Below are 26,975 nucleotides of genomic sequence, written 5' to 3' on the forward strand. Positions count from 1 at the left end.
AGCAATATTCGTGCACATGGAACTTTAGAGTTCCAATTTTATTAAGAAGTAATTACTAAGAAAATTTCTCCGTTACTATCAGATGACCACTGGAGCACTAGTACTAGTGAACGTATCTATAGAAATCGCAAATGATGCGGACACACAGCCATCCCAATAGAAATATAAATAACAATTTGAGATTTTTCTCAAATTGTGTAAATTCCTAATCTAATTCAAAAATATTCTTTGGAACCCACTATCTAAAACAAACACAACGTGAATTTAGAAAGTCTTCACCAGCAATCTTACCGTCAGGGCGGACAAAACATAATTTGTTTTGGCTGTTGAAGAACACTAGTTTGTTCGGACTCAATGTAATATATAGTGTATCTTCGGAATATTTTAATTACGCCGTAATGTTATGATCCGCCATGTTATGTAGGTACCTTCCCAGAAGTGAATGGGAGTACCAAGAAATTATTTATTCATTCCTCACATACAGGGTGCGGCGTGGGAACTTACTCTTTTAAAAAAATCACAAAGTAAAAAGTATTAAAGATAGCGTTTTAATTCTTTCTTTTTTACAAAGAGCTACACTGCATGGTCGCAACTGAACTGAGTGGACGAAAAACTTCATAGCCCGCGCACCATATTGCGCATGGCGCCACCTTCCTAGGACTAATGGCCGCCACGTGGCGCGCAATTCAAATAAGTAAGTTCCCGCGCCGCACCCTGTACTAATTACCGAGTGAAATTTAGTTTATTTGCGTCTTTAATAGGTGCGCAAGATCGATAAAGCGCCTCCTTCCATATCGTTCATGTCATGCCAACATTGTTTAACTTGATTATTTCTGTGGTGTTGTCTGAGAAAAGTTTTCCTGACCTGTCGCGGCTCCTAGTGAAAACTAGTGGGTGTGTTGGACAGCTCTCGTGTTTGTTGACGAAGGGACTCGTTCGTTCACAACGTCAGTACGTTACAAGCCCCCTCCCTTCCTGACTCCCTCCATACGCTTTTGCCACGCTTGGCAACGTCATAAAAAGTCTCTTTTTACACGACTATACTCCATCATATTAGCGTGGCTCTTCAAGTCGTTCCGTCAGATCAACAGCGCACACTAGTATTGCTTCTAAAACAGCTTTCATATTTCCGTTAACTCAGTAGTTCCTAATATTTTTTGGTCATTCCATACTTTTTACAATTGGAAACTTTTACTTCACTATTAAATGTCGCGCTGAGACCTGTCTTTATTAAATAGCAGTCGCAGCTGTAAAGCATATCTCGCTGATATATGATTTCGTATTGATAATAACTTTTTACTAATTTTTGTGGACCAATTTATTCATTTTTATTAGGATTGTTTTTGTTTGCCATTCCAAAGTGATTGCACCGTCGTGCTATAATTATTATCCACCTTGAATTATTTTTCAATAAACGACAGATTATCTAGCAGATTGTATATCTCTGAGATCATCGAATGTGATCCGTGCTAAATATTTTGAAAAATTATAGATTTTCTCATTCAGCTTTGCACTGACAGGAGGAACACGTGTATACGAAGCTAATCGCAAGGAAGCAGGATAACGAGCAGTATTTCGTATTAGGTTCAAATCTGACCGTTAGGTTCAAATTTGGCCGGTCGTTTAAAGTACAAATGGTTCTGGAAAGGGAAGCAGAAACTCGTAATCTTAGTTTTATAATCTAATACCATAACATTTGTTATCTTATATCATATGTACGGAACATGAGTGCCCTAACGTCACATTTGAACACGGAGCTAAGGCTGCACCTGACGCGCGATACGAATCGGTTGTATGGCTACTTACGTACAGGCTGGTAACTCCGTATTCGTCAGATATATAGGTATCAGTAACCGCGATGATAATAAACTCCGTAATCAACGAAACCTGATGGAAAGAAACATAATGAGGCTACAAACACATGCCTATAATTTGGCAACCTTTGCGGTAGTGTAGAATTTTGCGCAACTGACAGCTCAGTAAACCAAAACATTGTGAGATAATATTAGCTTTGTTGGCTTTCTTTGCTAATTTTAATTCTCGAGCAGTTCTGCCGGCTCATCGGCCTCCGCTAGAGTATCTCATGCAAAGAAGTTCTTCCAAGCCTTGGATATATTCAAATTATACTGGAGTAGCTATGTCATCAATGTAGCATGTTTTGCCGTTTATTTGAGTGACATTGCCTAGAGCATAGTGCGAGTAGAGCAATATTTTTCCCCGAGTTGGAAGGGAATATCCTTATAGATTCAAGTTTCACACGGAATCAAAAGAAATCACAATCTATTACCAATGGGTAACCAACAGTGGATTAAGAATATCATGACATCGGGGATTCCATCCAAGTAACCAGTGTGGTTCTTTGCTGAAAGGTTTCATCTCGTCTCTCCAGCTTGATACGAGTTGCATTACCCCAACTTTCGGCCTCCGGTCGAAGTTTCCCCTTTACAGTTTAGTTCGACCTTTAGGCGAGGTAAGCGTGCTTGCGACGGTCCTGTCCTCTCGATGCTGCGTTGTGACGAAAACTGTTTTTGTGAACATGATAAATTCAAGGTATCTCCAAGTAAGATTTGAGAGCCTTTAATTGCAGAGGGAGATAAGCAGGACTTGAATATACATAATTGGATTTGAATAGTTGAAGAAAATTGTTCGGTGAAAATCTGGCATTTGAAATATTTTCCTTCGTATATGCTTACGGTATTATTTTAAATGATACCGAAAAATTACATAGTGTCATAGTACCTATTCACTCTTCATTAAGACACCAAACTGACCCATTTTATGAGACCCCTTTGATTTTTCATGAAAAGCTACTCTGAGTAATAATATCTTTCAGGGCAGTTTTTCTCATCGAGAGCAAGAAAGCTTTGTATACGGGCAGCTGATAGGAAGAAAGCATCCTCGTGTACCGGGTAAATATTTGCTCTCACTTCTCACGCCGTATGGAAGCTGCATCTTCTTCTGCACTCGTTTCAAACCTGACGCTTCAAGTTGATCAATATAACATAGGAAATAGTTGACTTTAAATATTTAAATGTGGTTTCGGGCTTCGAATTTTAATTGAACTCGTGTTTTCAATTAGTCGTGGTGCATTCCACCCTAAAATTTGTTTATATTTTAGTTTTGCAACTCATTTAAATGCAGCTTAACCCTTTCGTCTCGGAAACATTTACCGTCATTGTGCCACATCATTACCACATCGTTATGCCAATTGAGTTATTCGTACCTAGTGTTTTGGTACCGAGAAGTCCCGTCAGTCACATAAGTGTTATGACCTGAAAATATTCGCAGGGAAATGGTACATCCTGAAGCAACAATCTTTTGAATGATGGCAAGGAATGATAAAGGAGAATCACCATACCGAATATGTTATTAGTTATGGAAGACACGAGTTTTTCGAAAGAAAAAGCATGAGAAAATTTGAACCCTTGTATTCAAATTTGTGCATAGACCACTATAATTTTGTTGTATATGTATTGTTTAATTTTTCTGGTTTTATCATGACCGCAGAGCTTAAACTACATTTGTTACTCCCGATAATGCTAAATAATGACGAACTAAAGCAGAAAAATTCTCCACAATGTTCCTCTGACTTCCTGTGTGGGTGGATCTTCACACATGTTTCTATGTATGTTTCATCTCTACCCTACATATGAAACAGGCGTAAACGCACCGTAGTGATAATATTATATCATAAATTGAGCTGCTAGGCCGTGTTTCACTCATTTACTTAGCTACTCAAAACATTCATTTTTATTCAAAACGCTCAAAAACATCGAAATTTTGATGTTGTGGAAAACATTTAGTGACGACGAAGTTATTTGTAGGTCTAATTTCTGGTTGTCACGAGGCACAGAGCGCATTTGTTCTGCTTGCCCCAGAACCTCAGCAAATGCGCCGTATGAGATTTGCTCCGCGTCGTAACTCAGGCCCAAAATGCTTTTTATGAGCAACACTTTGATCTGTTCAGCAGCGGCGCGCAGAGATGCGTGGCGCTGGGTAATGTGTTTACGTGTCTCTGACACTCCTCCTCTGCTCATATAGCAGAGGCTCACGCACTGGCTTCTTTATTGTGTAGCCTTCATTTGTGTGACGTTCATTTCACGTTGGTTACGCTACGCTCTAGCCACGGTGCCTTCTCATCTCTTAGTTCCGGTTCAACATCTGGAGCCATATATATGTGCGACACTAAAACCATCGAGACATATATTATGATTGAATGCGAATAAAAATTCTAAATATTCATACTATTCTTCTAGTACTAGAATTTTTTGCGCATCCATGAGAAGATTAAATCTGTTGTAATGCATTAATTAATAATAATGTCCCGGTATATTTAGATATTTATTTATGTCTCGGTATTTTAATAATTATTTACTATGTCTCGGTATAATTAGGTACTGACCGAACAGTTAATGATTTGTGCAATACTTATTTATAAATATTTCATATTGGTAAGTATTTCGTCATAAGTAACGTGAACATTATTAGAAAGCCTTGTTTACATTCAACCAACATTCGTTTGCAATACGCTTAACCGCTGCCACGACTGCCAAATTAAACTTGTAAATCTTGATGAAGTTGTCCAATAAACGAAATCTTTATTATAATCACCGTCTCTGAAACGAGCTGTTTTAATTGTTGGTACTTATTAAAGCGAGTATACTGAATTTCAGCGTCTGGGATACTAGCAGTCAAGGCGAGTGCGTGCGTCACGCGACCTCGGTGATGTAGGACGGCTAGACTGCGTGGGCGTTGACGCTGACCAGCAGCAGTGTTGAGTGTGAACCAGGAAGTGCTATCATTAAATACTAAGTGCTTTTTTGATTTTTTTTTCTGTACTGCAATGTCTCGCATATTGGTTGTTTTGGAAGAAAAGTAATTAGTGCTGTCCACTTTTTTGAGAGCATATATGTCTTGACGTTTTTTCGTAATAAATTAAATGATGTTTTGTTCTGTCTTGGGCCCATGTAATAAAGCGCTAATTGAAATTCTGTAACAGAAATATAAATATTTTTGTGTTTGTGGATGTACGTATTGCAATTTAAATGCAATTTTTAGCGTGTTTAACGGTATAGATTTGGACATATGTATCTCGTAACATTTTATACATTAATTCAGACCTCTGGTGAAATTATGTGTTTTGTTATTATATTCGAAACTTCTGTGTATGGATTAATCTACAGACAATCTATAATATTTCCAACGACCCAAGCGTTTCCCCACAAATGCCACAAACTAAATTTCATCGTCGGTACTTTGATTTAACAAGCTGAGCTCAAGCTTCTGAGTGTATCGTGGGTGGGCTTCTGAACGCCATTCCCTAAGTCAATTTGAAGCTCACTCTATCTGGGCGCATCTGAAGAGATTCCAAAGAATCATTTGAAGCGCTCATGTTTAAAGTAAATGACTGTGTTTAGTGAGCGCTTGGCCTTAGTTTATTGAGCAGAGAGCCTAAGCTCTGAAGCCCGAATTAAAAGATAGCGCCTGATGACGACCAGTTTACGACGAGTCCAACGACTTCTGCTCGCTCGACTTTCCCTCTTCGCCTGTGCCTAGCCGGAAGGAAGCTGCCGGGACTGATGATCCTTCTAAAAGTCAATTTTCACATGTATTCACTCAACGTTCTGTTTAATAATGAGAAGAATAGTCTGTGGAATTGATATCTTTGAATTTAATTATACGTTTTTTTACTATTTTTTATACCGTATGCTTTATGTTTACCATGTGACATGTTACCGTATGCTTTGAATTTATGTCACATGTATTCACTCAACGTTCTGTTTAATAATGAGAAGAATAGTCTGTCGAATTGATATCTTTGAATTTAATTATAAGTTTTTTTACTATTTTTTATATGCTTTATGTTATTCGATCAATATACCCATTAAATTAGTTTTCAAATCACTATGTACTTAGACACCATTCATAGTAAGAAATCTGCAGCTTTCAGTCCGTCAGCTTTAGTATCAGCTTATCCCCGACTCCCTAAGAGTTTCTTAACGAATTATCAGCGCAGTACCAGAGGGTACCCGGTGCGCCGCTTATCTACCCTTCCCGCTACTTTTTCTGTCTTTTTATGGCTTCTGGCGCCTTCTTTTGCGGTCTTTTGTTAGAGCGGTTGATTCTGCGATAACAGGTGTTACCACTGCGTCTATTTCCATTCATCCTGCACGTGCGCTCGTCAGAAGTATCTACCGGTTCTCGATCGACTCGATATCTGATAAATTGAATCTTCTTTCTGATTTCTGATTCTTTCTTATCAATATCGAGCTTTATGTTGAATAATTGCACACACTTTGAGGACAAGTTAAAGTAAATCCTTCCAAAAAATTTCCCGTTACCTACTAACGGATTCCTCAAACTGTTAATTATGGACTCATACATCAAGTATTCACATCTTTGTTGTCTCCTTATTCGCATATCTCATCCACCTGCATCCAACTATACATACACGTGTCTAATCGAATGCTGATGTCCTTCTTAACTGCTATTCTTTCTATGATATCAATAGCTTACACATGCTTGTTTTTCAGCTAATGCACTTCTTGTCTACACAACAATTCTAGAAAGTATTCATTTATTCTACAATATATATGCAAGCGTGCAACAACGCTAGAATTCACTCCCTCTCGCTCTCTTTCTCTCTCCGAAGTGACTCCCATGCAACCAATAGAGAATCAGACGAGTCGTCTTTCATCGCCCATCTGAGGCCAAGGAAAAGAGGAAGTGATTTCAGGTATTGGGGAAGGAGCAACTTGAAGCACTTGAATATTCATGACACCAGAGTGATAAAACTGGGCAGACAATGCATGCAGCAGGCGGGCATTGTAGCTCTGCGATTGAAGTTCACAGAATCTCCAGTGGTTGCATGATCATCATTACTCTGTGTTATATGATGTTTGCATGAACTAGATTGCAGTGGTTAAGGTAGACTGCGGGTTGTTCAGGAATTTTATTGTTCATAGATCTGCGTGTTTTTAGCTCAAATACTTTTCATTGAACATCTTCTTAAAAAAACAATTCTCATTGATCTAAACTGACTGTTTTAGAAGAATGACTTTTTTTGTTAGATTGTCAAATCTATTCTGATGGTAGTTAGTATTATATTTCCATGCTATAAATATATTTAATTAGTCACTTATGTCGATTTAGTTACTTTGGTTATTTTGGTTATCACAAATAACTAGGGTTATTTGAAATGAAACAACTCTACGTTGCAAGTTAGCTCTGTAATCGCAGTTGAACCGTCCTCAAGGTCTGTGTTAGTTCAGGTAATGCGAGTCACAGCTGTTGGCCGGCGCGTGACACGCCGACTCGATGGTTGGTTGGTGCACTTCATTGTTCGCGCAATCGCCTCTCGATCACTGATCTTTTTTATTGCTTCTTTCTTTGCCTTTTCTTGCTTTAAGACTTGTAGACGACGCCTGCCATTCTCTTGACAGCAAGACGGACGGCATCGTGACCGGGATAGACGTACCGTAGATTGCCCATTCTTCGAACTTACTTTAAAATATATGTTGAAAATAATTGTGGGCTGTCAGAAAACGTTTAGAAAAAATCCTTAAACTCTGCGTATGAAATCCATCTGAAGTTTCATAGCTGAGGAGCGCCTGATGTAATAAATTTATAAATTTCTTTAATCTTTAGGGTTCATGCACGATACCAATGAAATGACTTAACTTATGCATCCTGTAGGCGTTGAGGAAATGGTGCAAGTCAAAATTCTATTTCTTTCGTCCAATTCATTTCTTTCTTTTATAGGCTATCGCAGGTGTTCGAATATTTTCATTCTTTCATAATATGGCAAGGAACGCAAAACCGACACAGACAGAATGAAACAACTGTGGTAAACTGCGAACTCAGTTTGCGTTGCCCCTGAGCAAACTCAGTTGAGTGCAGCCAGAGTGCAAGCAGTGCTCTGGTACTCAGCTTACTCACATAGCTGGCCTTGCCTAGCTGTGTATTTGTTGCTTGTTGGCCTCGCTGCCGCTGTGACTCATGTTTGTTTTAGTCAAAATTCTTTCTTGTTGGCGCATTTAAGTTGCGTTTAACATGAAAAGACATCACTATCAAAATATCATTCATTTGAAGATTGATCTCTGGAACAGTTCTGATAGGCTCGGTATTGTCATCACACGATTTTATTTTTTGAAAATGATCAGGCTTTTTTTAGTCTTGCATCCTATTTGCCGGATATGTTTTGAAAGAAAAAAAATTCGCGGCATGCACTTTCTACGAGAGTAGGTATATCTAATAGTGGCCAACATGCATTAAAAAAACTGTCCAGCAAGTAGAACACAGTAGGCAGTGTAAAGCAGGCCTTGTTTGACTAGTAGTGCACAGCATGGGATTCGCGGCAGGTCGTAATGAGCTGCACAGCAGGAAGTGTAAATAGCATGCACTGCTGCCCACGCGTCACTCTAGTAAGCAGCGTCATGCTAGATGCAACGCTTCTTTTTGCTCATGCTTTCTTTGTGTGGAGCGATCAATGTATGCTGAGATTATTCTTATCAATCTTTTTGTAGTTTTATTGTTACTTGAGATGCAAACTCAATTTTCAAACTCATTTTTTTCAGAATTCGACTCATATCTGCTTGATGTTGTGCAATTATTTTGTTAATAAAATTCAAGCTCTTGGAAAATGAGCAGTTGTTTTTAGATAAAGGATGAGGATCAGTATCTTAAAAATTTCATAGTCCATCCACCATTTCATATTCTCTGGCACTGTTTTAAGTTGACTCCCTGCCCTCAACTAAAGCCAATGTTAGGTAAATATTTTCTTATGGCGCCACCTGTCAGTGTCTTGTCAGTTGTGTTTGTTCGTCTTAATTATGCTGCTTGCTGTGCCGTCACACGCGTCGGCTCATCCCGGGCAGGATGGCTTTAAAAACAGCACCACAATTTTTGTGGTTATTTATATGATAGGTGATCATAATCTATGAAATATATGAAATTCAAATTAAATTCCGGTGATCATAAGGTTTATTTTAGTGATAACTAATAATGGTAAAATTCCTGCCTGTACATTGCGCACGTAAGGGCAATAGACTGCAACCTTGAAGTTTGCATCCTCTATATTAGACAGCATTCGCGAACTCTATATGTAATGTACGGTATCTTCTTGCTATTACTTTCATCATTGAATGCATAGTATCAGTTATCACAATTATGATATTCATGTTTTCATTACTGATATAAAGCACGTATTATACGGCAATAATTGTTTCAACATTCTCATCAGCTGTGTGCCATATACTGTATACCGCATGCACATAAAGGCTTGTATTGGAATCCATCGAGACATGAACGGATACGACTAATACCAATAGCTTACTTGCTGTCAAACACTGGCATTCAATTTGATGTTTCAGTGGCTGCCGCTTCTTGTAAGCCGCAGGTTTAGTCAGGACTGACAAACAGCCGGCAGCCCTGCTTGATGGAACAGCTAAGTTTGTTGCTATGCAATATATTGAAGCAGTGTTGCCAAAGCCTAAAATCCTTATGCTCCATCAAAGACCATCATTGCTCTCCATCGTATTAAGGCAAACAAAATCTGACGATGAAGAATATAAGTTACAGCGGCTCTGCTAGAGGACTGGAATTTTATTATTAATTGTCTTTTCGATTTGCAAAGCTCCTAATTTTTAACTTGAATGAACCCCTACTCACACTTGAAGCTCCCCCGTGTGACATGACAGCGACCAACGGCTGTTGCCGCCGAACTAAATCTGGCATGTCAGAGTATATAATTTTTGGTTGATCGAAGTACCCATAGTCGTGTAAAAACAAATTTGGCCTTAACTATTACCGTCACTTGATAAATTTACTCTAATTTTTAACTAGTTCTTGCCAAAGAGAGCACAAAAACCTAATATATCCACAATGAGCTGCCTGGATTCTATTTTAAACGTTCCGCGCTGAAAAATGTTCAATTGGATTCTTTACAATTCGATTAGAGGTTCTCAAACAATCGGCAGAGTTTAAGGAGAATATTGATAGAAACACTTGAGAAATTCACAACCAAATGAATGTTTGAATAATATTAGAACAGAATTGTGCACAGAAGCTAACGAACCGCGGAAGATTTTCACCACGACTCCGAATCATTATATGTCTACTAATTTGAAAAAAATGTAAGTGAGTATTCGTCAGGAGTTGATTCCGGAACATGTCCAAGAAAACCATCCATGATCTTGGCTCGATACCGGTGCAGATGCCGAGCCAAATAACGTTCTGGAGGCCTACAGTCTCGTATGTCCCGAAATTCTAGTGAACCAGAATTTACCTCAAAAAAATGCGTAAGTTACTAATCCTGGAAAATTTACATACCCGTTACATATGCAAAAAATAAGCGGTGGACGCAAAATCTCGCTGAGAGAATGACTTGGTCACTATGGTTTGCTTCGGACGATTCACAAATCACAACGAAGTCTGTGATAAAAAAAAATTACCAGGAAGTGATGATTGAACAAAAAGGATGCAGTGGCCTTTTATAAGGAACATATGGGGCTTACGCGTTCAAACATCAAAACTTTGTCCCAGCGCAGCCGCAAAAATGATGGCCCCAATCAATTAGAAATGGCATTTTTAAGCGTTATTTCGTCATAACCGTATGCAAAATCATTCGAAAAATTTTCAATTATTACAAAAGATGAAATGTAATTACGATGCTGTGATTGAGTCCATTGCAAAGTTCAGGGAGTTAAAAATGGTGAAGATGTTCATGACTTAGTGGTATAGTGGCTAATGTAAAAATTCAAGCACTGCGTTTGAAGCTGGTTTCGGCTTTGCAAGTTGCCAGTAAAAACGCCAAGCTTGGTAGGAAAACCTGAATTACTGCATCATGACTCGCATAAGAATTCGCTGTAATCTTTCCTGTGCCTAACGTGTCTATCCATAACTAGAGCACTGACAATTGTTGCCCGTCAACCGTCACCTTCTTATAATGCGATTCATATCTCCATTGTAAACTAATTTGGCCTCGAAAGGTGAAGAAACTAACGCGGAAGTGATGCCTGTGGCGGCCTCAGCAACATCTTCACAGACGATACGCACAGGCGTTGCAGGAAGTGACAGTAGAATAGACCTTCTTTCATGAGCGTCATCGCGCAACGAGCTCAGATCTTCTTCCAACGTACACGATAATTGGATCATAATCTTGTTCCTTGTTGCGCGTCAGGGTTTGTTTTTTAAAACATGAGTTTTTATTCGTTCTGTTAAAACATTAGCATGTACTTATTTACTTTAAAATCTTGTCGCCATGTGAATGATGCTAATATGACCAATTATAAATTGTTTTAGTGACTAAGCGCTATAAATTTACTTTCTTGTCAATTTATTTCCAACTGCCAACTTTATAAAATGTTTGGGCTAATTATATAATCCCACGGTTCTTCATGTTTCCATATCTAAATCGTATTTACTTCGTCAGTCTCAACAGTTGCTACAGGTCACATCTGATCGTATCTGATGATCATTTATTAAGTATGGTAAAAGCTTCACTGCCAAAATGACGTCATGGATGTGTAGGCGTTTTTCGCAGCTCGTTGAGTAGAGCAAGGCGCAGGCGTGGCATACTTGATCACTTCCTGCTGCACTGCCTGAGCACTCGCGCATGAAAGGCTGCACTAGCATCGTGACCTCATTGCAACAGCAGTTTGACCTCAGTGAGTCAGCAGCGTGACCTCGTTGCGTCAATAGTGTGACGTCATTGCGTCATCAGCGTTACCTCATGGCGTCAATAGTTTGACCTCAGTGAGTCAGCAGCGTGACCTCGTTGCGTCAATAGTTTGACGTCATTGCGTCAGCAGCGTGACCTCATTGCGTCAATAGCGTGACGTCATTGCGTCAGCAGCATGACCTCATTGAGTCAATAGTGTGACGTCATTGTGTTAGCAGCGTGACCTCGTTGCGTCAATAGCGTGACGTCATTGCGTCAGCAGCGTGACCTCGTTGCGTCAATAGCGTGACGTCATTGCGTCAGCAGCGTGACCTCATTGCGTCCATAGTTTGACCTCAGTGAGTCAGCAGCGTGACCTCGTTGCGTCAATAGTTTGACCTCAGTGAGTCAGCAGCGTGACCTCATTGCGTCAATAGCGTGACGTCATTGTGCCAGTAGCGTGACCTCATTGCTTCAACAGCGTGACCTTATTGCATCTGCACCGAAGTAATTGCAACCGAAGATAAAAGATAATTTTTATCTTTATATGGTGGCATACGTCATAATAATTTATGGTATGACCACATAATTAATAATGCAAAAGTTGTCCTTTCTTTGAGCAGAAAATTAGTATTCCAAAAATAAAACTCTTAATTTGCGCAAATATCCTGGTAAAAATCATAAATCATCTATTCAGATCCATTGAGGCCTTCATCGCTGCCCAGCACTGTGCAGCAGTGCAGAGCTTTACTACATAAAATACAGTTCCATTTTCAACTTACGAAGGATTTTCGTGAATCGTGCAACACCGACAACGTCTGTTCATGGATAGCTAACTTACCTGTCTTGACGATCATATTTGCAGCTTAAGGTTCAGAGTCGGAAAAATATAACCTCTTCTGTTACTTAGACTACAACTGCAGCGCCACCTGGAACAATCGATGACAGCGTTTGTGGTGAATCTATTATAACTGAGGTTACTTAGCTAACTAACTGTGGCTTGCTTTGATTGATTTGCTTTTTCCAGTTTCAAATTATTCGTTTTAATTTGTCGGAATTCGTTGAGTTTTGACCATTTTCTCTTGTCTCCTAAACGGGGATCGCGAATTTGAGATTGAGTTACGGCACTCAATAACGACTTCTAGCTCCCCGTATATTTTCTCTAAAGAAATTTCAGTGTGAGTTCTAAGTTGATTTTGTGTCGTGCGAGACCACTGGATTTATCTACGCTACTGAACTCCGTTAATGCGTCGCCTGCTGAACGTGCCTGCGCATAATGATGCGCTGCGCGCTGTGTTCGCATTGAAGCACGGTGGAATATTTTCATCTGGATAATTCTTTATCTAGATATTTCTTCAAGCAATAAAGAGAAAACAATGAAAATATAGGGCAAAGATAAAAAGTACGTTTTTTTGATTGGTAATCCGTGTGTGTGTAATTTGTGAACTGGATGTTTAGTTATTTTATTTTTAATTTTGTTTGATGTTAATAAAAATGTTGTTACACTATTGAGTTACCAGGAATATATCGTTGAACGTAAAATCCTTTCAACTGCGATCCTTTAGAACATGTATATTGTAGGGTTCATTATTTTCCTTCGTGATATATTTTACAGGGTTAACGTCGGCTTTTGTAAAGGGGAATCTTGCATTATTACTTCATTTCCCTCATCCCTGATAGTGGAAAAAAGCTGTGGAGGAGAATCGAAAACATTCACTGGAACATAAGAATTAAAATAAATGGAAACCTTCTTAACATGTCCAAACGCCTAAAATTTTTATGGACAAGCGTATAAAAAATGTTACATTTTAATTTTTTGTAGGCCCAGGCTTTTTACTATATATGTTGTAGCGAAGAATTACATTAAAGAACATATGCAGATGAAAAGCAGACAATAAAAACAAGTTCTATTTCCCTAATACTTCTACCGGAACCATTTTTTTCGGCTTGTATCGAGACACCCTCTACAGAGCTTTATTTATCAAATATTCGCAGACCATTTGTTCAACGTTGTAAATGTACATTGTTTATACAATGTACATTTGCCTTACGAGTTAAATGTACATTGAACGTCATTGTCATAGTAAAATGAACAAAATGGCCTGCATATTGTTCAATGACATTATGTATAATCTCAATCCTTTCATTCAAGAAACGAAGCTATTCAAATAATATTTATCTCTGGTAATTAATAATTGCAGAGGGAGGTGAGGTGAGCTTGGGTCAGAATTGAAAGTCGTATTAAGTGAAAATGTCAGTTGTATCAAGTGGAAATTTGGAGATGTCTGAATTTTCATGCCCATTTCTTATTTTGACATGATAGCACTGACAGAATGAGGTAGATTATCCTGATTTTTTTGTAATTTGGTTATACCACAATCTAAAAATGAATTCGATTTTATTACACATGGTAATTACTAGGTAGCATTACAGTTTTTTTTAATATTATTTCCATATTTTCGGTGATTAAAGTTGCCCCTCCAACGTTATAGGGCCCACAAATCCACATTATTATTAAAAACTGTACCGTTATCTGTCGTTATTGCAACTACATGCAGCCACTGGGCAGATAGTAGCGCAATGATATAAAATAACACTAAGGCGAGAAAAAATTGCTGGTAATTTATCTTCACAAACAATTATTATCAGCTATGTTGCCTATATAGTAATAAAGAAGTGTAGGGTCTAATAATTTCGTCGTTTTGGATAAAAAATGAAGAAACTTGGTCACGGCAGACGAAGTTTAGAAATAATGCTGTATATAAACTAACACTTTTGTTAGAGCCGAGCTCACTGCTTGTGTACGAAGCACGGCTTGTTCTTCAGGACACCAACGTCAAAAGTTCTATAGACACAACATTAAAATTATAATAGCGACCTGCCAAGTTCAGGACAAGGCTACATCGCTGGCGCTGACTGATGAGCCAACTTCTGCACCACCTCCCTGACGTGTCTTGCTTTCAATTTTATTTTTGCATTTACTTAATTTTAACTTGATTTTGCTACATTCACCTCAAGTTGAAACTGTGTAATGCAATGGTTGTAATAATGATATTTTAGTTCATAATACAGTGCACTGTTGGTTTAATCTAGTGTAAATAACTTGTTTGTTTTTATAGTTACTTTGAAAACCAGTGACCAAAATGACTAATAAATACAACTGCTTCCAAAGACATAATACTTTCACGTTCCTGCACTAAATAATTGCTGATCGAACAATCAATTTATAAAAATGTAATTCGGTTGCCCTAATAAGCTCCTCAGGTTTTTTATACATGTGCTCCCCTTAGCCTCAACTTTCTAAATAGTTGTTCGACATTTAGTTTCCAGGAAATAATTGTTCTTTATTACGAATTGTTGACCACAAGGTACTCGTATAAATTTAAGGAAGGATATATGCTCACTTTTTTAGAAATGTCATGGCGAGCGCCATTCTTATGTTTTCTGCTCTTAAACGGCAGTTTCTTGCTAGGGATCCTTACGCACCCAAATTAAGCGTCAGGACTCGAGAAGTCGTGTTACATCGAAAATGTATGGGTGTTGCCCTTAAACCTCAACCGCCGTATGTCGCCCTCCGTGAACATAACTTTCAGCTTAAATTATACGTAAGCTATTGTGTGTTGCAACCTGAGGACGTTTGTACGCAACAGAGAATATTTTAAAGTTGTCGTACGTGGTGGCAACCATCAGTGCAAGTCATTTTGCGTTCACTAGAACGTATCCTTTTTGGGAAGTAGGCTTGTGATAATATTGCTCCGGTTAATTAGTCATGTCAGGCGGTAGAAGGTTAATTACTATTCATATTCATAGTCATTCAAAATAAGATATAATTTTGTTTGTACGCTGGCATTTATATGGTTTAGTGTTGAATATAGTTTTCTGAATCATTCAGAAAATTGGCCAGTGCATTTTACAGGGTGATTATTTATGTTATTAATTAGTAACTGTTTTGTTCTCGAATTAGTAACTGTTCTCGAAACTGTATATAATGCTCATTTGCCTAACGAGATAGTGTTTGTTTAATTTTAATTGGATGAGGATGGAGAAATTGTTAGAGCACCTAATGAGTTGAAGTTATCACTTGTGGATAGCATGAAATGCGTCTAAACTCTAACCTATACCAAAGCCCTTTTATAGTTTTAGGTCATGGTATATTCATGTCATGTGGATACTGTGTTGTTAGCTTTTTTATTTCCTTTCAAAATTTCAAGATATGTCCTATTTTTGTTTCGATCTGCCATTGATGAGAACGCGAGAAAAAGCAAGATTTGATGATTGTAAAGTATGCCGAGACTGTCAATTACCATTGTTTTATACTACATTCCGACCATAAAAAATCCCCGAGAACGTAATTAAGAATGAATGCAATAGCTAACCCTATAGCCTAATCTCACCGGTCACATCCATATGCCAACGAAATATTTACGGAAATAGGAATCATAAATTAATCAATCGAAATTCCTTTAAAGCATAATCAAAATTTGTACTTCCTTGCCAAGGAAACTGAGCTTTCTGCGCACTTGTAGCCTCTCCTTACCAGCCGCCAACCAACCATTACTTGCTCTGCTGGTACTAAAGCATTTTCCATCTCGACGCGCTAATGGACTTGGAAAATCACTTTTTAAAATTATTTCGCTGTGGTGCGGGCAATGCTACGTCGCATGCATGTGATGGATGATATTTATCCTACTTGTATTACTTCTTTAATTATGATATGGTCAGGTCATATTACATACTCAGCTCTCTATGTGTGAGGAAATTAAATGAAATTAACTGCTAAATTTGTTTAATTTGGAATTCCATGATAAGCTGTTGTAATTTTGGGACATATCCTCGCGGAAATTTACTGCGTGACTTTCCAAGAGAAAAATTTAATGATAAGTTAAAGGCTTAACTTGAGAATCTAGAGAATCTATTTATAATTTTTCTGCCCTTCAGTCAAATGTTAAATTCAGTTTCGTATGGCACATCGATTTCTTTCAACAGAAACTTTATTGAATATGTGCTTTCTAAAATTATGCTACTTTGAATACAAAGTGAATTGTAACAGTATTCATAACATACATTCGTTTGACTTATATATCTATAAATGCCTCGGATAATGACCATATATGAACTGTTTCGGTTGAGTGGTTTGTTGAAAAGAGCGAAAATGCGATGACAACGAAAAGAATCTGAATAATTTGTTCTGGGTCCTGAACCAGATCGGTGCATGCGTGATGGGTGTACGTATGCCCGAAATCGTTCTTAATTGTGCGCTACTCGAAATTATTGCACTAATTTCGGTCGTCTATACAATAGTTCGTAACGAAATGCGTTCGTTGTACATGGTTATTCATCAGAAATATTTTTTATTAAATCGCAATGTGCTATATACATTCTATCACAAATATGTGAATAATCGATCAAATTTTATCCTGCATGGAAAGCTGGTAGTAGTCCAGCAAGTGTCGGCATTTTCCTATCGACATAAAATGGTCATCAATAGCGAGCCGCTGTCCGCACCACGCCGTTCTCGAGCGCCTCATCTCCGCGCTGAAAAGCCTCCAGAAATTGTCTGTATAGAATTCCGATAATTTGACTCGTTTGTTTCGTATTGGTTGCGTGGGTTGGAATTGCGTGTTACGGTAAAGTCTCTTGATTGTGGAGACGTACTTGCCGCGTTACGGGATCGGATCCGCCCTATACACCTGCGCAAGCGTCCCGGGATTTCGCGCTGATCGAAGGTCTGTGCATACATCATTTACAATCATACCTAATATGTGAGATCTTTTACTAGTTTTGCGCTTACTGTAATTTCTTGAAAGTTGAACATCAATATTATTGATTCATTACAGTTAACGGAAATATTGCCAGAACATTTTTAATTATTTTGCGCTTATGTCAAGCGACGATAGAGTTCTTCAAACTATGCTGTCATATCCTTCTCATTTTTTTAACGAAGGAAACTTTACGAGTCTTAAGTTAAAAACATAGTATAGATTTTCAAAATATTCACCATCCTTTTCGGTCAAAATTATCAAAGTCACATCACCAAACTCCAAATCCCCTGAGATTTTCCTCCGATTTTATCAATTAGCCTGGCCATGACTATGTGGTGCATTCGAGCTCATAACAACAGACATTGCAGGCTCTATGTACTTCGTCTAAGTGTGATGCATGGTTAATGAAGCCACGTAGTAATGGCCCGCATCATACTCAGAATGCAAAGGCATTTAGTTTTCATGTTAGTCTCCTTCAGTTGTTACGACAGGTCAAGATGAGGCCGGAAGTGCAGATCTAATGACCACCAGGGACTCCTTGGTTAACTCTAAAGCTGCTAGATGAGAGGTCGTTTCGTTGCAAGTAACGAGATAATCGCACACCTAACGCGACCAAAACATTACCTTATGAGACCGTGTGCCGACCTCCAAGCAGGACCAGCCTTCGTTCCTGCCTTCTATGAAAATACGGTGCATCTCAAAGCTGTTCGACTGCTTGTCGCCAGCAGTGAACGGCCTGGATTCTACTTGATTGTGTCGTGAACATTTTCTCTTGAATGATGCCGTATGTTTAGCTTTAACTCTAATCGACCTGCTCTCATCAGGGCATAATTCATTGTTCGGAACTCGAGCGATTAGAAGGTCATTGTTTGTGCTGCCCAAGACAGAATTTGTATTAACTTGATTGATTCGTGTTCCATTTTTTAATATCTTTGATACAACATTTTCTTCTTCTGGGGAGTAAATTTTAAGAAATCTTATTCATCAGTGTTTTATGGAGAGTAGAACTTTGCGAATAATTCCTGGTTTCAAATAAAAATCAAATCCCAATTTAAATTTTGTGCGCCTGGCTCAAGTGTTGCTGCGGTGTCCGGTCAAGCTCTGGTGATCGATACCGAGGGGCTTTTATGCGCCATCGCCCGTAATGGCCCATAGCAGCAATATGAGCGGCATGTAGAGTGCGCGCCTCGCCTTGCCAAACCCAACCTTTTGGTCATTATCGTAAAAATTTTTGGGTTTCGTCACCCAATGAATTTTTCCCGCTAAATGCATACAATTCCCCTCGATTGCTTATCTGTTTTATTTTTTGAAAGTTCGTACGTAGGTGTGTTACTTTTGGATGTGAAGCCTGAAACTGGAAGGATATTTAGGTGATATTCGAGTGCGCTAGTATAACACCTACCTATTCTATCGAATATTCATTGTACTGTGGATTTTTACAGTGATTATGTTACGAGGTACTACAAATTGGAGGAAAGAGATGGAAGTAATAAAAATTTATACTGAAGGAAATCCTTTACTTCTGTATACTGGAGAAAATTTAAATGTGCACTTAATTTGCATAAAATTGGAAGCAAATTTCTAAACATATGCAAAATCGGGTTCAATATTAAATTTGTGTACCAATGGGTTTTTCTTATTAAACTTATTTTAGTTAAAAAACCAGAATAAACGCGGAGGAGACCATTCGATAACAGGGCTCTCCTGCCTCAATAAATTATTTAACTCTAAGAGAAAGTTCGAAGAAAAATCCTCAAGTTTCTGAATAAGCAATGACCTATTCTGAGTCTTATAGTGAGTATTTCTCTCAGATTCTAACTTTAATATTTATTTCTCTAAGGCCTAGCTGAGTGTTTCGTCTGTAGGTTTTACGAATTCGGTTTCATCAGTATTCTGTTACACTGTTAGAAAAAACGGTGAAAAACTGTCCCACTGGCATTCTAGTGGCCGGTCGCCCCGTGAAAATAAACTGTTTCGCCGTTTTTATCAGATGTTTTATGGATTTCTAGTGTTAAACTAGAATAAAAACGGCGACACGGTGTTTCTCTTCACGTGCCGACCGGCCACTGAAACGCCGGTAATACCGTTATAACGGTAATTTTTCTAACAGTGTATAATTACCTATCATGGTGGTGGCAACTATGCGAGGGATGCTGGATCTATTCTTGCTACTTTTCTCAACACCTGCTCATAAATTTTTATTCATCACCCTACCGCTTGAGATAACAGATACTCGACTGGATACTAAGTTACACATTACAAAGTGACACTTTCTATTGGCCTTTCCATGACATAAATGTATTTTTTATTGGTCTTCTGAAGTAAATCAGACCAAACTAACAAATTTAGGTTCTAAATGGCAGAAGTATTCACATTCCAATTGCCAATACATTCAATTAATCGATTTTTGAAGTTCCGTTAAACTCACTGAAGCATTTTGACGCCCGATCCCTCGATTTGGCTCCGTGTGATTTTTCATGTGGTTATCTTAATCAATTGTTTACATTGAGTGTTCAAGCTCCCTATCTCATTTTGGAACATACGCCAAGCCATCGCCAACATACTCGACAATCTGCTTCAGCGAGTTGAACTGAACTTCAAAAATCGCCTAACTGAATGCATTGGCAACGATAGCCGTCATTTGTCCGATGACATCGTTAAAACTAAGTGATACAAAAACTCGGGAAATGTCCTTTCAATAAAATATATTATGTAATGATATCTTTAATACTTCTTTTTTTATGGAGATTTTAAATCAGGGAATTTCATGAATCATCCTGTATTTCCTGGTCTGTCAGTCTTTGCTATTACCCACATCGCCGTATGCTTCACCTCACCCTGTGCGCGATCCACCAATTTTATTGCAGCCAAGTTTGCAGCCTTGGCAGCTATCGATCAGATGGCACACCGCGTGCGGTGGCTACTTTACTAGCTTATTCCTTAAATTTCTACTACGCATTACATCCTATTATTAGTTAATACTTAAGCACTCAATTAGGTTCCTGCACACATTATTTCGTTAACCAGGATAAGAAGGTTTCGTGAACTCGTTTTAATTTCACTCTGATAAAGTATTCGTTCATTTAAAGTGAAACGTACAGCATTATTGGAACCGAATTGGTTGTAATTCGGCAGAAGCTTTTATTTTATGCGTTTGACTAAAGACCAGAACAAAGCATGCTATGGTCTTTAATCAAACTTGCATTATTAGAATGTATATTATTAAAATATCTAATATATGTATTCGTTATATTTCTATTTATAGACCCAAGATTCGTCTTATGAAACTATTTTTCATGCTTTCACATTGTCTAATTTGTCTTTTTTTTCTCAACAGATTTACGGAGGACGAGGAATTAACAGAGAGTAGCTAACAACTAGCCTCCACAAAAATACACTAGTCATAGTTGCCTGGAAATATTACTCTATATCAGTATCAAGTCAAACTAAAGTGAATAAAGAGTGAAGAACTGCCTGCAAACTTAAAGTGCCTTTTCTAAACACGGAGTTAGCATTTGCTGGTGTGAGTTAGTATTTAATTTAACAAATTGACTGAATAAGTTTAGGTAATGTTTTGTTCCGAATGTGGTGCCTTGGAAGGCCAACAATGACGGCTTTACGAGGTCTTTCCATCTCTTGCCAAGAATGACGATTCCCTGATTTTTCGTGAGAAGTGGAAAAAATTTCAGTGGATGCCTCATCGTGCTTCTGAAAGTTTTTCTTGTTTTGTGATGAATTTAATTTTGAACTTGAGCATTTATTTTATGGTTTATTTTAATAATAATGGCTGATAATGAGTCCAACGCACGGAGAGCTTCGACAGGCATCACTTTCTCTACCTCATCTTGCAACGTTCGGCCTTACTCACACGTCATCACGTCTGCTGATAGTAATGCTTATCGTAATCAGTTCCAGGATCACCGTGATGATTCAGGGTTGACCCCTCACTCTCCTCACCATACAGCTTCTCCAATCCCTCGGTCCCCTTTACATTCAGCGTCTCCACATGGGTCACCTCACCGGTCACCTCATCGACTTGGGGATACGTCTTCCAATTTCTTCTCAGAACGGAGGCTTTCGCAATTGTTTGATGTTGATTCATGGATTGAGGAAGATCTCATTAATGGACTCGAGGGTGAAGATCATGGCCGTGAGCCACCTCCTGAGCCCGCCCCGAGGTCTTCATACTGTCCTCCCTCTCCTCCTACGTCCATGTACTCAACAATCGGGCACCAACTCAACCCTTATCAAAGCCACGCATTGAACTACCCCACTCTTTTCGTCAACCCGGAACTGTACCCTGAGCTGTCACCTAGCGACGGCTCAGAGCCTCGATATTCAGGAGACTTTCAGTCCGATTTGGCACGTCTGTCGACCGTGAGCGGAGCCTCCTCTCATTTTTCGTCGCACGTTTTCTCCAATAACGATCAAGGCAACGACACTTACAAAGGCGAAAGCAGTAGTGGTAACTGCGATGCTTCAACTCAGCATCAGTCTTCCCCAAAAAGAAAACCGGGAACTCCTAAAGCCTCGACCTCATCCGCTGATGGGGCGCTTGAATCATCGCATTCTTCATTTTCTGACCGGCGCGAAGCCCTGGAACGAAGGGTAAGCGGCGTTGCTTCTCTGCCATCACTTCTTTCTGAATTGGGACAACAACTCGAGAGTACCCGCGACGATGGCTGGCTCGTTGATCGGGACGATGCAGACGGCAAAGTTGATTGGCAGAACCGTTGCCTGGAATTGGAAATGTCCCTGCAGAAGTTTCGTGATCACGCGGGAGAGATCCGTAACATGCTGCATGATAAGGTCAGTTTAACTCAGCGTGACTTTATATATATTTCTTATTTTACCACAGAAATAACTATATTTAATAAACCTATATCAAGCTATTTTCATACAATCGTGTGCATATTTTATATTTGCTCTTTCTGTTTAATGCAAATTTTATTGTGTGCATAATAATTCAGTCAATGTATGAACAGATGTTCACTTGAAAATGAATTATAATTCCCATGTTGTATAAGGAAATCTAATTCATATCAACGGCCAGCAATCTGTAGCGTTTACATTATTTTGTGTCTTAGACCCAATAATGATTAGGATGTTGAGTGCGAAATTCACAAATTACATTTATAAATTTTATAATTTTCCGGCGTTTGTTGCATTTAATCCATGCTAATGAGACAGGCATAAGCATCCATTTTGCTTTATTTATTTATCAACTAAATCATGATTCAGGGCCAAACAGAATTCAATCTTATTAATAATTTCCTAGCTGTTGAATAAAATATCACGCTCAAGTTTCCTGTCGACTTTATTTGATTAATTTATATTATTGAAACGCATGCAGATTTGTGCGTAATAATTAGTTTTCGATAAAAATTTGATTTCATCGCGATTAACGACTTTTTCCCAAAATTATTCGTTAGACGCAAGATATTTCAGTCAACTGCGCCATTTTCATTTTTGCTTGTTGCTCACGCTGACTTTCGTGTGTAATTTTTTATTTGCTATTATTGGTTTTTACAAAATTTTTATTCTTTTCCTCAACAAAGCAACTGTTCGGAAAGGTAAGTGACTAAGCTTGTAAGGAATCACAGTTAATAATTTTTTCAATAACTTTCCAGCAAAAATTACTGGTATTTGTTTATGCCACAATATATGCACAAGTAAAAATTTTTTTCGGAATCATCAAAGCTTAATATAAAATATATTTTTAGCGAAGATCCTCGCAGGTTTTATACCTTTACTCTCATTACAAGCGCCTGTACAAGCGGGTTTCAACGACGCATACTTTCATTTAAGAAATCCCAAGGTTCAATTTTTCAGAGAATGTCTTTTAAATCTTGTTGATGCTCCAGCCTTTAGAATCTCTCTTTGTTCTCTATTCTTAATACGTTCCAGCGAGCTGCGCTAAATAAGCCAAAATTCTCCCTGAAATTGCTCCATAACAATCTAAACTCTATGCGCTGCGTCACTTTTGCCTCGTTCGAGCGGCGATTGCAACTTCCCTTTCTGCTCCAAATTAAACGTTCGTCGTTTTTAGAGCTTGGTTTTCCTTACATTGGAAGATCTTCATCCAGTAATGTTTAAGTAAAGCTTACTAGCTGGTGTAAGTTGGACTGTAGTGCGACTATATAATTATTATTATAATATTTGCCTTGTGATCCGAAACTAAATTAATACCTAGTGAAAAAGTAGTAAATCTGTACCAAATAGGTACTTAAATAATGTCAAGGTCCATAAAGTTTTCTTCTGTACTCAAAATGAGTTTCTCTTAATGTCAGCAAATATTTTGTATGCGTGCTGCAATTGTTGCATAATACACTGGTTACAAAATTAGACAAAATTCCACAAAATGGAGAAAAGTTTTGTTACCGTTTTACTGAAGACTCTAGGGTAGTAACTAAATTAATTTCACTCAATCTTGGTGATTTTGAAATTTGAAACTATTGAAGCCAGCATTCAATATGAATGTTGAATTATGTTCACATGCTTTTCGCTGCAATTCACTATTAAATTCACCTCAGTTTGAAAATGAAAAGCTAACTTGTTATATTTATTTGGGGTGAATATTTTTGTGTTATCATTCCTGTGCATTAATTTTGGTTAATCCGGCATCGGGTATCATGAATCAATTGGATGGATAACATAATGGATGTATTACATGCAAAATGTATTAATGATCTTGTCTCGCTGTTTTACGAGGTGCACTTCGACGTTGTATATCACCCAATTTTCGTGCATTTTTTCTGTCATTTCTCGAATAAAACTTCATTTGTGCGATTTTGAATGTGATTTTCAAACTGCTCCTGTTATTCATAGTGATTTTTCGTGTTGATGTTCCGGGTGCTTGTCTCAGTATTTATTTGCTAAATTCGTTTAGTTACCACCGTCCTTTGAAAATATTTGATCAAAAGAACTATTTTTAGATCTATGAACAAGTCACGAAAAGTCCAAGAATCGGCGGCAGGCCTATCCATGCCTATTCTTCTACGCCGAAGATACTATACTATACTATACCATACTATACTATACTATACCAGTTAACACAGTTCTTTTACCGGTAGCTGTGTAAATCCTGCCAATTTTTTTATATTGATGTTTGTTTTGTTAGTAATATTGTCGATCACGATATCTCTATGTTTGTGTTGGTGGAAAGCTTCTTGCACACTTTTTTTTATTACACCCTCTGCTTCAATCTTGAGATAAGGCAGGTCTTTGCGTAGATTTATTCGTGTGATACCGCACTATAAGTTGGCGCAAGTTGTATTCTTGTGCAGGTTCTTGAAATGGTGCAATTGAGCAATCGGGACCTGGTTTGTGTTTTACGGCAGTCAGAGAGACTCGTACTCGTCTTATCTAAACTAACCGAAATCCCATGAGCGCTCTCGTTTTGCGCACGCGTGGGTGGAGTGTGTGTTATTTCAGGCTGCGATGCGTCATTTTTGATCTCGCTACTCGCTTACATCCAACGCCAAATCAGGCTATTACCTTGACTATCTTGTACAGGAAAGTGATTGATATCATTTTAACGTTTATGTAGTGAATTTGTTGGCGTATGATGGGTTGGTTCCTTAGTTTCTCACAGCAGGGATTCATTAGGCCCATGATTGCAATCAACGTTGGTTTATTTTTTTATAATATGCGACATTAACGAAGATTTTCTTGATGAACATTGATTATTATTTCAAGTCTACGTTTCGTTTTAATTCTTCTTAAAGTCGAAAATAATTTCTTAACTGCCCTGAAGATTTGTTATTATTATTTTTTTGCTGGGAATCTGTTTTCCCCAAGATACAAGCGTCTTGTGAATCGCTCTTGTTTTGCACGAGGTTCCCTTGCTGCACGGCTAAGGGCCTCTCAGAATGTCAGACTCGCTAGAATTTAGTTGTTTACTTCTCATTACTGCAAGGAATTCTGTATCTCGAGCGCGTCTGTTTCATTGACGTGCCCGTCTTCCATCCGAAGTATTTCACTTGAAGCATTCATGCAGGGAATTGTATCTTACAAAAAATACTCAGAATTTTACGGGAAGTTTTGTATCATATATGTTTTTGTAGCGATTATATTCATGTAACACTTAATAATTGTTAACAAAAACATTTATGTGTATATCATCATACTTTTGTCGTTTTCTTTATTGTCGCAATAATTTGACGTTGTAAGTAGATTTGTTTGATTTCCTTCCAGCAGCACTCATTTCCTTTTCATATTGTTCATTTTTAAAATCCGCTTAAATTCATTTAATTTTTTCTTCTATTGTGTTTGAACAATTTCAAGTTGGATACACACATTATAATAATTGGACCCGATGGTATGAAAAATAGCTTCATTTTTATAATTTATAAATGTAGCACCCACAGTAAGTATTTAAAGGGGAAATGATTCATGTTGATTTGTCTCTATCTCTCATTTACATCTTGTCAGTTCTAATCCTCTTGAAAGTGTTTCTTGTGCAACGTTCGAGTTGTGAGGTAGGAGATTATTTTGTTATTGAGCAAAGATTTTTAGCGTTTGTATAGGTACTCCATTATTTGTCTGTGCACACAAACAAACTAGCAACTAACACCAACAACTTTGACTACGAGCGCCCGATCATGCAGTATCGCCGAACTCTGGGTTAGTTTTGTCATCGCGCTTCATTTACTCTGCCACGACGCGTAAGCTTCATTAGATGTTTCACGGCGGCATCTTTACGACAAATGAACGTGACTTTAATGACACGCCTGCCAAACATTTCCTGCTTAATTGAATACTTCCTCTTTTCCTATCTTAACTCTCTACTCTACGCGCGTGAATCTCTCATAGATACTCAAGTCTCGATGAGTGAGTGTCTGCTCATATGAGGAGCTCAATCATTTATTTATCTAGCATCTGATAATTATGCGCGGGTAACTAGGCTACACTTGTATCTCAATGGGCCATTGAATAGGCACCGCTAGAGTTAATGGGGTATTTTAAGCGATATTTAAGCTTAGTGTTGATAAAAGAGGTAGAGGATTATTACGCGTAAATACAAGGTGCAACGGCTTTACTGTGCGGCTTCTTATCCGACATTTTGTTGATTGTGGTCAGGCCTGTTTTAAGGTGTTCTTAAATTCTGTGATGTTTGATGCAATTTACACTTGTGATGCGCTTGCAATTTATTTACATGTGATCTTCTCTTAAATTTTTTTTACGATAAAATTTCGAAGTATGAAATGAATGCAGGCTGAAAGTGAATGGTTGAGTTTTCGTAGTAGATTCTTTACAGTTCACCTGCAGCCTCGACTTCGTGACGGGTGGCAGGGAGCTGGGGCTATTACAAAGTTTTTCACAACCTGCTCAGCTTTATTCAAACATTTCAAATATTTTCAACGCTGTTATAGCAGTGAGGAGAGAAACATTTTAACTCAAATGTACGGCAGATCGCATGTGCATGTTTATGGGCGCCCAAACTCCTACTTTTATGGATGTCTTTATGGACTTCTTATCCCGTGCAGTTATCGCATAGTTTCATTACTTTTTTAGCATGGTTTTAGCCTCATTTTATGGGATCACTTTAAATT

The 26,975-nt window shown here is 38.2% G+C and overlaps 1 protein-coding gene across 1 annotated transcript in view; it reads left to right on the top strand.

The window, feature by feature from the left end:
- LOC108676342 (uncharacterized protein CG43867) overlaps positions 1 to 26,975 on the top strand; it is a 208,250-nt gene that overhangs the window by 16,507 nt on the left and 164,768 nt on the right. Inside the window, exons 2-3 of the mRNA XM_047884219.1 lie at positions 20,759 to 22,230; positions 22,980 to 22,994. Coding sequence (XP_047740175.1) covers positions 21,205 to 22,230; positions 22,980 to 22,994 — 1,041 coding nt within the window. The 5' untranslated portion in view covers positions 20,759 to 21,204. The remainder of the gene's footprint in view (positions 1 to 20,758; positions 22,231 to 22,979; positions 22,995 to 26,975) is intronic.

This window comes from Hyalella azteca, unplaced genomic scaffold (assembly GCF_000764305.2).
Source record: "Hyalella azteca isolate HAZT.00-mixed unplaced genomic scaffold, Hazt_2.0.2 contig1871, whole genome shotgun sequence".
Classification (NCBI taxonomy): Eukaryota; Metazoa; Arthropoda; class Malacostraca; order Amphipoda; family Hyalellidae; genus Hyalella; species Hyalella azteca.